At 39.2% G+C, this 12,810-nt stretch overlaps 1 protein-coding gene across 1 annotated transcript in view; it reads left to right on the top strand.

Annotated features, from left to right (window-relative positions):
- Positions 1-10,838, top strand: part of FSIP1 (fibrous sheath interacting protein 1) — a 76,396-nt gene extending 65,558 nt beyond the window's left edge. The window contains exon 10 of the mRNA XM_027083851.1: positions 10,463-10,838. Coding sequence (XP_026939652.1) covers positions 10,463-10,624 — 162 coding nt within the window. The 3' untranslated portion in view covers positions 10,625-10,838. The remainder of the gene's footprint in view (positions 1-10,462) is intronic.
- The last annotated feature ends 1,972 nt before the right edge of the window (positions 10,839-12,810 follow it).

Raw genomic sequence — 12,810 nt, 5'->3', positions numbered from 1 at the left:
AATAACCTCGAAATGGATGAAGGACCTAAATGTAAGACTAGACACTATCAAACTCTTAGAGGAAAACATAGGCAGACCACTCTATGACATAAATCACAGGAAGATCCTTTTTGACCCACCTCCTAGAGAAATGGAAATAAAAACAAAAATAAACAAATGAAACTTAACGAAACTTAAAATCTTTTGCACAGCAAAGGAAACCATAAACAGGGCAATAAGACAACCCTCAGAATGGGAGAAAATATTTGCAAATGAAGCAACTGACAAAGGATTAATCTCCAAAATTTACAAGCAGCTCATGCAGCTCAATATCAAAGAAACAAACAACCCAATCCAAAAACGGGCAGAAGACCTAAATAGACATTTCTCCAAAGAAGATATACAGATTGCCAACAAACACATGAAAGGATGCTCAACATCACTAATCATTAGAGAAATGCAAATCAAAACTACAATGAGGTATCACCTCACACCAGTGAGAATGATCATCATCTAAAAATCTACAAACAGTAAATGCTGGAGAGGGTGTGGAGAAAATGGAACCCTCTTGCACTGTTGGTGGTAATATAAATTGATACAGCCACTATGGAGAACAGTATGGAGGTTCCTTAGAAAACTAAAACTAGAACTACCATACGACCCAGCAATCCCACTACAGGGCATATACCTGGAGAAAACCATAATTCAAACAGAGTCATGTACCACAATGTTCATTGCAGCTCTATTTACAATAGCCAGGACATGGTAGCAACCTAAGTGTCCATCAACAGATGAATGGATAAAGAAGATGTGGCACATATATACAATGGAATATTACTGAGCCATAAAAAGAAACAAAATTGAGTTATTTGTAGTGAGGTGGATGGACCTAGAGACTGTCATACAGAGTGAGGTAAGTCAGAAAGAGAGAAACAAATACCGTATGCTAACACATATGTATGGAATCTACGAAAAGAGAAAGAAGGTTCTGAAGAACCTAGGGGCAGGACAGGAATAAAGGACACGGGGAGTGGGAAGGGTAAGCTGGGACGAAGTGAGAGAGTGACATGGCCATATATACAGTACCAAATGTAAATTAGATAGGTAGTGGGAAGCAGCCGCATAGCACAGGGAGATCAGCTTGGTGCTTTGTGACCACCTAGAGGGGTGGGATAGGGAAGGTCGGAGGGAGCCGCAAGAGCGAGGAGATATGGGGATATACGTATACGTATAGCTGATACATATATGGGGATATACGTATACGTATAGTTTCTGTTATAAAGCAGAAACTAACACACCATTGTAAAACAATTATTCTCCAATAAAGATGTTTAAAAAATAAATAACGACGAGTCAGGCACATATAGAACTGTGGAGTCAGACAACCTCACTTCAGGTTCTGACCCTTCCACTTATTGGCTCTGAGGACTTGGGCATTAATTAGAAGCACTCTAAACCCCAGTTGCCGCATCTGTAAAACAGTAATGATAATATTATTCTTTAGTGTTCTTTTTTTTTTTTTAGTTTTTTTTTTTTTTAGTGTTCTTTTAAAGTGTAGATGAGTTAATATGTATAGAGTACTTAGCATGGTATCTGACTCAAAACTCAACCCAAGACGTTATTATAATAAGTGACTTAAGGAACTTATTTCATTATGAGAGACACAGAATGCACATAGACAACTGTAGTACAAGACGTTATAGGTAAGAACAGTAGAAGACTATGAGCACAGTGCTGTGCTGGTTCAGAGAGAGAGAAAGCACATCTAGAAGGAATATCAAGAAAGTTCATTTCTACAAGTGCGAGATAGGAGGAGGAAGAGAAACCAGTGAGTGAGGCAGAGGGGCTCAAAGGCCCTGAGAAGGCTGCCATCACACAGCATGAGGTTGAAAACTGGTGGTCTGCAGGGCAAATTGGGTTCACAGGTAGGGTTCCTTTAGACCACTTAGGGTTTACAATTTTTTTTTTAGCAAACATTTAAAAATTGGGTGAACTTATATAAAAATCCAAATTTCTAGTTTCTCTTGAAAAGTTAGAACATCTGGCAAATTAGGCTTGAAGCCTTGCTTGGCAAACTACAGGACTGAGCTAAGTAGCAACTGCTGCTTTCAATGGAGCACAGATTCTCCAGCTTGCTATGCCATCCTTCACGCCATACTGCATTGCCTGCAATACATGGGCCTACTTCATGCATTTATGTAACTTGCCAGCCCCTGCACAGGTCATCAAAATATCTTTGAATTCCTGCTTATTTCACAAGAGATGGTGTGGTGGTTGATGTTGAGTATCCAGATTAATATGTGGCTTCACCTCTGACCTGAAAGCAGCTCATAGGATCCTGGAGGATAGGATGTAAACATAGACCAGGTTGTGCCATGACCGACCATACAAGGAAACCCGAAGTACCACAATATGGGAACTGATTTTATGAGAAGTACAGAAAACATATGCTGGGGAAGCACAGAGAAAGGAAAGGCTATATAATGAAGGAGTGATATTTTAAAAATTCCTTTGGAAGTTTTAAAATTTTGGTCAAGAAAATAGTTTCCCAAACAAGTCAAAACATTCAGGCTTTCTGACTTACCTGACTATGGCAACTCTAAGATGATAAACTAGTAGGCACGGTAAGCCTGGGATGATAAACGTACCTGAGTCAGAATAATTTGAGGGACTCCAGAGAGGTGACTCAGATTAAGGAAGTATTGGTTGTGAAAGCGGCAGGTAAGAAATCTTTTCCTTAGGAGCTTGCTGATTACAATGTTCTCATGAGGTGCCCTCGCTCTTAACTTCATAGCGATGTTTTAAAAGCAGCATTTGGCTTCTATATATCTGATTTCTTTAGCGTAAAACAAAGCATGTGGTCACATTCAGAAGAAAGAATGGCATGTTACTGCTATTGCTGTAATGTGAGTAATGTCATGTGGTTGCAGTTTTACATCTGCTTTTTATTTTCATTTCATCTTAGCGAAAGAGAACTAATTGAAGCAATTTTTTTCTTAGGATCTGTGGTTTAACTGTGCATACCTTTCTGTATCCATCCCCTAACCCTCCAACAAATCAGGTAGTTCTTTCCACGTATTGTAAATCCCACCATAAAATTGAGTGATGTTCTATAATTTAGTTACCGTATTTCTTATTTGCAGCTGTGTTAGATTCCAGCTTTTGCCAGAAATATCCAAGATATAGGAGTTATGTAAGCACTAAGTTTCGTAAATCCTTAGCAACTGGATTCAATAATAAATTCTATTCAGTTTGGCTCTCATGAAGAAGTGTAATTTATGCATCTCATGCAATCAGTCTTACTAAATGTAGAATTCCAGTTCATCATTAGATGTTGTTTTCCTGGTTGGGAGAGAGTCTTCAGAAATGGCTCTTATTGTCATGAGGCATTTCTTTGTTAAGTCAACTAGTTTAATTGACTTTTAAAAGTCCTTCTCACTTGATGTATTTTCTTGTTCTTAAAATATTGATCTAGTTGTATACGATTTGGTAAGACCAACAAAAATTAACAAACATTTGAGGAAAATTGTAGGGGTATTTATCTCTTTTCTTGCCAAGAGAATACCGACCAACAATTAACTGTGTTTTGGTCTCTTGTTTCAACGTTAGCTAAACTTGAGGAAATATGAAACATGGTTAGACATGTAATCTTGAAAGATGTTTTACTACTGAGTTCAGGGATTTGTAGAGTTCCAGTAACAGCCATGCTGTTCACTTGACCTCACATTACTATGCTGGTCAAGGGCAGGAACTGAGGAATCTTTTATGTATGCTAGTCACAAGCACAGAATCTTATTGACCATCTGTTCATTTCAAAAAACTATAGAAGTAGGCCACAAGAGCATGGATTTCTGAATTGAGGAATAGACAGGAAGTTACTTCAGACGTCCTTGCCTCTGATGCTAACCTGGCAAACGTTGCCAACTAAATCTGGGGAATTCTTCTTGCCACCTATGTTTTACAGATTACTTTGCAGTTTTTGTTTATATTTCTTGGTTTTTCTGTGTTAAACCTCCTGTGTAGTCAAGGTTTCTTTCATTTCATGGAAGTATTTCAAAATGATAAAAACAATCTGGCTGAAAGATTTTTTTCTTTATTTTTAGTACTGCCAGGCAAATGATCCATCTGATACCAGGAAATAGCAGTAGCCTATGGAAAAGTATACCATTAGCTTGAAAACACAGGGCACGCTGGCTTTATTTAGGCAGGTTTGTGTTTTTCTGGCCCTTAACTCATGCCTTATTTTCATATCAGATAACTTATGGAGGCATGAGTAATTTCCTCTGTATTTGGCTTTTAGAAATGAGTTTACTTAGCTTCAAAGACACCTGTTGGCTCAGTCAACACCACCGATATTTTTTTAAGGATGAACTTAGAATCCCTTGGCAATCAATTAGTCAAATCAACAAATACCTCTTGACCTCAGGGTCTGTTCTCTTCTTGTCGCTCCTTAGATATTCTGTGCATATCATGGAGAGCTTTTACTGAACTGAATTTTACTTTAACTGAATAAAAGCGTTTCTGTATGACTCAGAAATATATAAACAATATGGATGGTCAGAGAATCTGCTCAAAACTTTCTACCAGAGGAAATCAAGCTTCTTCTGCTGATCAGGAAAACAGATGGTACTGATTGGCACTTTGATGTGACAATAGAACCTCTCCTGGCCCCACGGAGCTTCTTGAATGTACCAATGAGCAACCTTTGCCAGAACCAGTGATTGCCTTTTCTTGCTCCCTCTTGGCCTCTGTTTTCATCACATGCTGTCCTTCAAATATTTGTACTATATGGTTATGCTATCAGAGACTGAGACTGAGGAAAGACGTTATATATCCTTGGATTTAATTGTGGAGAATTGCAGACTCATAAGCTTTCAGAGTTGAAAGAAACTTTCTTAGAAGAAATTGAGACCCAGAAAGAAACAGTGACTTGCTCAAAAGTACCCAGCTGCTTATACCAGCAGAACTGGGGCTAAAATCTCACCTTTAGGCCAGTATCTTTTGGGTACAGAGAGTCACATTGTCAGAGCAGAATGAAAATAGCCTTGGTAGAATAATTTTTTGTTTTCTTAAAAATAAGGAATGACTTTTTATGCTTATGAAATCATTACATGTTTACTGTAGAAATTCAGGAAATACAAAAACATCTAAGAAAAATAAGATAAAATCATCAAGGTTTTTACCATCAGGTTAAATTTCCTTCCGGTCTGTTTCTCTACAGGTGCATACACATACACGCATACATACACAGTATACCAGTTAGAGTTCTGGGCAAGGAACAGAAAAAACACCCAACTTGGATTTTGAAGATAATGAGATGAAGGAACTATTTACAGATTTCAAGGAGCCAGTAAGAGATCTTGGGACACTTAGGACGAGCAACAGTGGGTAGGGAGAAGAAAAAGTGTTTTGGAGCTTAGGGAGAGCTAGAGCTGTGGTAGAATAATCTTCCAGGGTAGCTTCCTTGGCCCCTTGTACCTATACAGTTATGACATGGACTGCAGCAAAAACTCCTATTGAAGAGGGATACCTGACACTGCGCTGCTGTGTTTCCTGTCTTACATTCTTCTGAGTAGACTGGCTCCAAGTGTGGCCTCTGTTTGCCTCTGAAAATGAATATTCAGTTGAATCTAAGAAAACTCCCCTTAATGGGCACCTCAGGGATACATTGCTGCCCAAACCATAATGCCAGAGCAGTGAGGGGAAGGGGAAGATACCCCAAACTCTTCTTCTTCCTGCACTCCTATCTCCTAACACTCCTCCCCTCTCATTGACTAAACCTAACCACAAGACAGAGGTCAAGGAGAAAGAGTAATTGTCCCAGCTTACATCAGATGTTCATGACAGTTTCTCATTCTTGTCTCGGTGGGCATTTGGCTCTGTGCATGAAGCTGTTCTGAACATTCGTATACAAAGTTTGAGTCATACATTTTCATTTCTCTTGGGTAGATTCACAGGAGTGGAACTTCTGAGTCATAGGATAGACAAGCGTTTAACTTTTTTTTTTCATTTTTATTCTTTTTATTAAGACTAAGAAAATGAAATAAATAGGAAACATTGACACCCAGGAACATGAAGGCTTTGGCTGGTGTTTTTTTTTTTTTTTAGCATCTTTATTGGAGTATAATTGCTTTACCATGTTATGTTAGTTTCTGCTGTATAACAAAGTGAATCAGCTCTCTGTATACATATATCCCCATATCCCCTCCCTCTTGCGTCTCCTCCCACCCTCCTTAGCCCACCCGCTAGGTGGTCACAAAGCACAGACCTGATCTCCCTGTGCTATGCGGCTGCTTCCCACTAGCTATCTAATTTACATTTGGTAGTGTATATATGGCCATGCCACTCCCTTACTTCGTCCCAGCTTACCCTTCCCACTCCCTGTGTCCTCAAGTCCATTCTCTATGTCTGCCTCTTTATTCCTGTCCTGCCCCTAGGTTCTTCAGAACGATTTTTTTTTTTTTTAGATTCCATATATATGTGTTAGCATATGGTATTTGTTTTTCTCTTTCTGACTTACTTCACTCTGTATGACAGACTCTAGGTCCATCCACCTCACTACAAATAACTCAATTTCGTTTCTTTTTTATGGCTGAGTAATATTCCATTGCATGTATGTGCCACATCTTCTTTATCCATTCATCTGTCAGTGGACACTTAGGTTGCTTCCATGTCCTGGCTATTGTAAATAGAGCTGCAATGGACATTGTGGTACATGACTCTTTTTGAGTTATGGTTTTCTCTGGGTATATGCCCAGTAGTGGGATCACTGGGTCTTATGGTAGTTCTATTTTTAGTTTTTTAAAGAACTTCCATACTGTTCTCTATAGTGGCTGTATCAATTTACATTCCCACCAACAGTGCAAGAGGGCTCCCTTTTCTCCACACCCTCTCCAGCATTTATTGTCTGTAGATTTTTTGACAATGGCCATTCTGACTGGTGTGAGGTGATACCTCATTGTGGTTTTGATTTGCATTTCTCTAATGATTAGTGATGTTGAGCATCCGTTCATGTGCTTCTTGGCCATCTGTATATCTTCTTTGGAGAAATGTCTGTTTAGGTCTTCTGCCCATTTTTGGATTGGGTTGTTTGTTTTTTTTGATACTGAGGTACATGAACAAACATTTAACTTTTTGAGAAACTGTCAAGCAGTTTTCCAAAGTGGTTGTGCCATTGTATACTGACACCAACAACGTGTGAGAGTTTGCTTTTTCTATACTTCTCCAACGTTTAGTTTTAACAAACATTTTCATGTGGGTCATTCTAGTGGCTAGTGATACCTCATTGGGATTTTAATTTGCATTTCCCTGATGACTTAATGATGTTGAGGACTTTTTCATGTGCTTATTTATCACTTATATTATCTTCTTTTATAAAATATCTGTTCAAGTCATTTTAGAACTGGATTTTTAAATATTATTGATTCTTAGTGAACTAAGTGAACTGTGTGAACTTAGTGAACTGTGTGAGTTCCTTGTATATACTGGTTACGAGTCCTGTGTCAGATTTGTGTGCTATATTTTTCTCTCTGTCTGTGGCTTTTCTATTTTCTTAGTGGTGGCTTTGGATAAGTAAAATTAAGAAATATTGATGAAGTCTGGTTTACACATTTTTTCTTTCTGTTTTTCTTTTTTGTGCCTAGCCAATGATTTCAAAGACCATAGTTGTAGATTATTTAAAATGTCCTTTTAAAAAAAAAAGATTTCTATTTAAAAATGAAATACAATTTGAGTGTTTTTCAGGTCACTATATTCCATAGACAGAATGTGTGCTTACCAAATTCATATGTTGGAATTTAATCCCCAGTGTGATTGTGTTTGGAGGGGAGGCCTTTGGGAGTAATTTGGTCATGGGGATGGATCCCTCATAAATGTGTTAAGTGCCCTTATAAAAGAGACCCAGAGAGCTTCTTTGTCCTTTTTATTATGTGAGGACAGAGCCAGAAGATGGCCATTTAGGAACTAGGAAGCAGGCCTTCACTAGATACAGAATCAGCCTGAGCCTTGATCTTGGACTTCCAAGCCTTCAGAACTGTCAGAAATACATGTCTGTTGTTTATAAGCCACCCAGTCTGTGGTATTCTGTAATAGCAGCTCAAACAGACTGAGACAATGTGTATCCTACTTCAAAGTGGGCCATAAAATACTGGATGCTTAGAGCTGCAAGGAGACCTTGATACCATCTATTCCAAACTCCTCCCTAACGTTAGGTTTCCTTCTTCAAGATATTGCTGATCATAATTCACCCTCTGGTTGCTTCTAGAGATTGAGGGCTACAGAAGTGAGTCCCCTTTTGGGGAAAATAAGATGTAAAAGAGTCACTTCTTGAAACTGAGATACTCTTTTAATAGTCTCCTCAGTAGAATTTTATACAAAATGAATTTCATTGGTGTGATTGCTGAGAACCAAAATTACAGTCTGTTGGCCAGCGCTTATCCAGCTTCAGGATTGTAGTCTGTGTTGGGATACAGAGTGGGACCAGTCTGGGTCCATGTCTGGGCCGTGACAGTGTGGTAAGTGCAGTGAGGGAACTTGTGGCATGACTGCAGAATAATTGCCCTTCCTGGGTATGTCAGGGAATATTTTATAGTGAAAACGTGTTTGTGCTGAGCTCAAAAAGAGTAGGAGTCTCTATGAGGAGTTGGAAGGAGGAGGCATAGAGGGTGGAGAACTAGCAGTGGTGAATATTGCCGAAGCTTTGGGTCAGAGACCTAGGTAATGGGAGATGAGCCTGAAGGGCTGGGAAGGGGTGAGAACTTAAATTCCAACATATGAACTTTAAGTTGATAGTTGTCAAATTTTCGAGCAGTTGCGCTTCAGGTGGTCAGTCCTCACTCCTTACCTATTGAGTCAGAGTCTCCAGGGTGGAGGCTGGGCCTTTGAATATTTTCACAGACTCTGTATGTGAGACTGAAGCCCACTGGAGTTTGAAAACTACTAGTTGAAGTGAAGAAGCAGTGAGAAAGAGAGAAGGGCCTTGATTAAAGATGTATTAAAAGTGAAACGGTGCCTATTCTTGATCAACTCTATGTAAGGAATGAGAATGTGGGAGGATTCTGCTTAAGCAACTTTAAAAATGTCATTTATACCAGTTACCTCATAGCAACAGAGTAGGAAATCTGTGGAGGAAATGTAGGAAGTTTAGTTATAGTTAGAGGGCCAGCTTACTGTCAAGAAATACCCATTTAAATCACCTAGAAACAATACTAACTTTGGGAGGATATGGTTCTGTCAATTCAAATATTGCTGATAATAATGAGATGCTTTCCTTATATAGTGCTTATTCTTTTCCAAGGACATATTCAGCTCATTTTTAAAAAATTAATTAATTAATTTGGCTGCGTTGGGTCTCCATTGCTGCACGCAGGCTTTCTCTAGTTCCAGCGAATGGGGGCTACTCTTCGTTGTGGTGTGCGGGCTTCTCATTGCGGTGGCTTCTCTTGTTGTGGAGCATGAGCTCTAGGCGTGCGGGCTTCAGTAGTTGTGGCACGTGGGGTCAGTAGTTGCGGCTTGCAGGCTCTAGAGTGCAGGCTCAGTAGTTGTGGCACGCGGGCTTAGTTGCTCCACGGCATGTGGGACCTTCCAGGACCAGGGCTCGAACCTGTGTGTCCCCTGCATTGGCAGGCGGATTCTCAACCACTGCGCCACCAGGGAAGTCCCTCATATTTGTTAGGTACTAAGATTTGCTGCAGGGCTTCCCTGGTAGCGCAGTGGTTGAGAGTCCGCCTGACGATGCAGGGGACAGGGGTTCGTGCCCTGGTCTGGGAAGATCTCACATGCCGTGGAGCGGCTGGGCGCATGAGCCATGGCCGCTGAGCCTGTGCGTCCAGAGCCTGTGCTCCGCAACGAGAGAGGCCACAACAGTGAGAGACCTGTGTACCGCAAAAAAAGAAAAAAAAAAAAAAAGATTTGCTGCATGCCTGCGATGTACTGTGATGACTTTTGGGCTAGATATTATTATTATCATTTTGCTGATGAAACTGAAGTTCAGAGAGGTTCATTGATTCCCCTAAGGCCATCTCAGTCAGGAACCAGGTAGAGACAGGGTTCAAAACTCCTGACTTTACCAAGCTCAGTTCTCTTTTCACTGTTACATAGCTGCCTCTCATAACATAGATGGGCATGTTTTTATTTTATTTTATTTTATTTATGTATGATGAACTTGAAGTCCAGAAAAACTGATTTGCCCAAGATTCCAAGCTGATAAGTACAGAGCAGGGATCAGAGCCGAGGTCCCTGCTTCCCAGCCGCTGCTCTTTTCACTCTAACTTCCTGCTTTCCAGGTGATTGAGTTTATTTCCTTAGTTGTTTAGTATAGTTGGACCTTTTCTCCCTCAAGTAGGAAGAGTTTAGTGAATTATAAATATTGAAGGGAAGAAATATTGTTTGAGAAGCAAAGCCAGCATTCAGGGCTCAGTTGCTCTGGAACAATGTGTGATGGTATAGTTTCAGCCTGTGCATGAAATTTTTTTTTTTTATTTAGGAACCTGACCTTAATGGTGATGATAGAAATACAGAAATAACTCCAGGAGAAAAGGTACTTCAGAATACCAAAGAGCAACGGGATCAGCAGAATCGGTTGAGAGAGATAGATGAAAAGCTAAGAAAGATGAAGGAAAATGTGGTAAATCTTTTTTTAATTTAAAGTAACCAGTGATTGTGTTAAAAATGTTCCAATTTTCTTTGACTGATTTATGACTGTTTTTATGTGTTGCATCAGGCAAGAAAGCTAACGTGGGTATTTGCCAGTAAGGATTTGAATAAAGGCTAAAAGTAGAACTCTTAGAACTTAAAGTAGTATTATAATTAATTTATATGACATAATAAACCTGTGAAAGGTGATCTGAAGTCAGAATAATCATCCATATGCCTAATATTCTGTGTCTGAAAGATATATGTTCTTTGTGTGGAGAAATTTGGTAGTTATTCTCTATAAAATCATCTTTATATGTTGGTCTTAAAGCTTAAATACTCCCATTTTTGGTTCATAATTCATAATATATTATTACTCAATATTAATACATTCTAAATCCATCTTGAGCCTATTTCATGTTTTAATTGCTTGCCATTTAAAGACGTATTATTGTTGATGAGAGAAAACTCTCAAATCAACTAAATTGTGAGCTGGTTGATATTCTGAACCTATTAGAAATGCTCTATAATATTATGATTTTCCAGCTACCCAGAGAATGTTTCTAAATTTTGGCTACATATTTAATTTTGGTGTTTACCTAAAATTAAACATGATGAGGCTGACCTGGTGATTCTACCTACGTCCTCTCTCCTTGGGCTGGTCTTATCATAATCGCAGTCCCTACTTTCTGTCTCCTACTAAATCCTGTTCTCTTGCGTGATCTTCAGGCCTCATGACGTTTTAACCAGTACTTCTGATTTGTGGGCATATCTTAAAACTGTTCCTTATGACTCTTTGAAAATCTTTTCTTTCTTGTCCCTACTTGTATCACCCTTCTCTCAGCATTGTCACCTCCTGTCCAGCTGCTTATAACCTGGTCACTCTCTTCTCTCATTATTGCGTTTTGTATGCTGCCCCATGAGAGTTAGCATCAGGTAAGTACTTTTGATTAAATTCTGGTCTCCTCAGAGCTTTCTACGAGTGCCCATCATTCCTGACTGAGGTTCTTCACCCCTCATGGTCACGTCCAGCCGAATTTCTCTTCCCACTTGCCAGCCATGGACAACAGCACTGACTCGGGCCTAAAGGGTATCTAGATCTACCTAATGAGAGTCAGGCAACAGATCTAGAGGGAATAAATGCATTGTGCTTCTCTTTATCATTCATTTTTGCTTACTTTTCATGGGAAATTTGATGGAATTATATTTCAGGGAGACCTCTATTCTTATTTTCTCAGCGTTTTTTTTTTTTTTTCTCCTTGAGTGTGATGATATGGGGAAGAAGTAGGAATGGTTAGGAAGTGCATAGGGGTTCTTTGCCCTTGGCCAGTAGTTGTGGGGTGGTTGGTGAGGCATTGAAAACTTGATGTGGTAAATACAATGTTTGTGGTTTGACTGGTTTTGAAAACTGTTGGCACTTTTCATCCCAGACCTACCAATCCCAGGTAGGCAAAGCCGGTCATTCTCCATAATTCACTTCTCCTCATTTCTGGTCATTTGTCCTATGCCTTGGACATGTATCCATTCTTTTCTACCATGTCTCTATAAATTATTTAATTCTTGACTCGAAAGCTGGGTCCTTTAGAAAATCTTACATTTTATTCCAGTGTCATATGATGGTTGGCTAGACTTAAAGAGATATGATAAATATCAAGAGTTGGTTGTTGTCTAAGTGGAAAAGAATAATATAAATACAGAAGAGCAAAAAAAAAAAGTAGAGAACAATTATTATGTATCTACTATGTGCCAGGCACTGTTGCAAATAGTTTACGATTTATTGACTTACCTGATTTTTACAACCACTCTGTGAGGTAGACACTACTATCCTCATTTTATGGATGAGGAGGTGGAGACACAGAGAGGCTGAGTAACTTCCTCAGGGTTGTACAGCTAGTGAGAGGAAGAGATAGGGGTTAAATGATTAGCTTTTAACAGCCATGCTATACTGCCTTTCTGGTACTTACTGGCTTTTCTTTTCTGATTAATATTGTCTTTTCGTTAAAGTGTGGTAAATTTGTTATAACCAGTAATATTCATTGGAAAGTGTTTGGAATCCCTTGTATAAATGATAATTCCACATTTTTGTGTGTCAGCACTTTCAGAACCTGGTATCTGGTAGATACAGGCCCATGAGTAATGATCTGTATTGTCTTTATGTTTTAATTGCTTATTGTTTCATAATGGCCTATGGAATAGACT

The sequence above is a fragment of the Aethalodelphis obliquidens genome, unplaced genomic scaffold, assembly GCF_003676395.1.
Source record: "Aethalodelphis obliquidens isolate GAN/ISIS:26980383/991018 unplaced genomic scaffold, ASM367639v1 scaffold51, whole genome shotgun sequence".
In the NCBI taxonomy this organism is placed as follows: Eukaryota; Metazoa; Chordata; class Mammalia; order Artiodactyla; family Delphinidae; genus Aethalodelphis; species Aethalodelphis obliquidens.
This window is presented reverse-complemented; position numbering and strand designations above follow the sequence as displayed.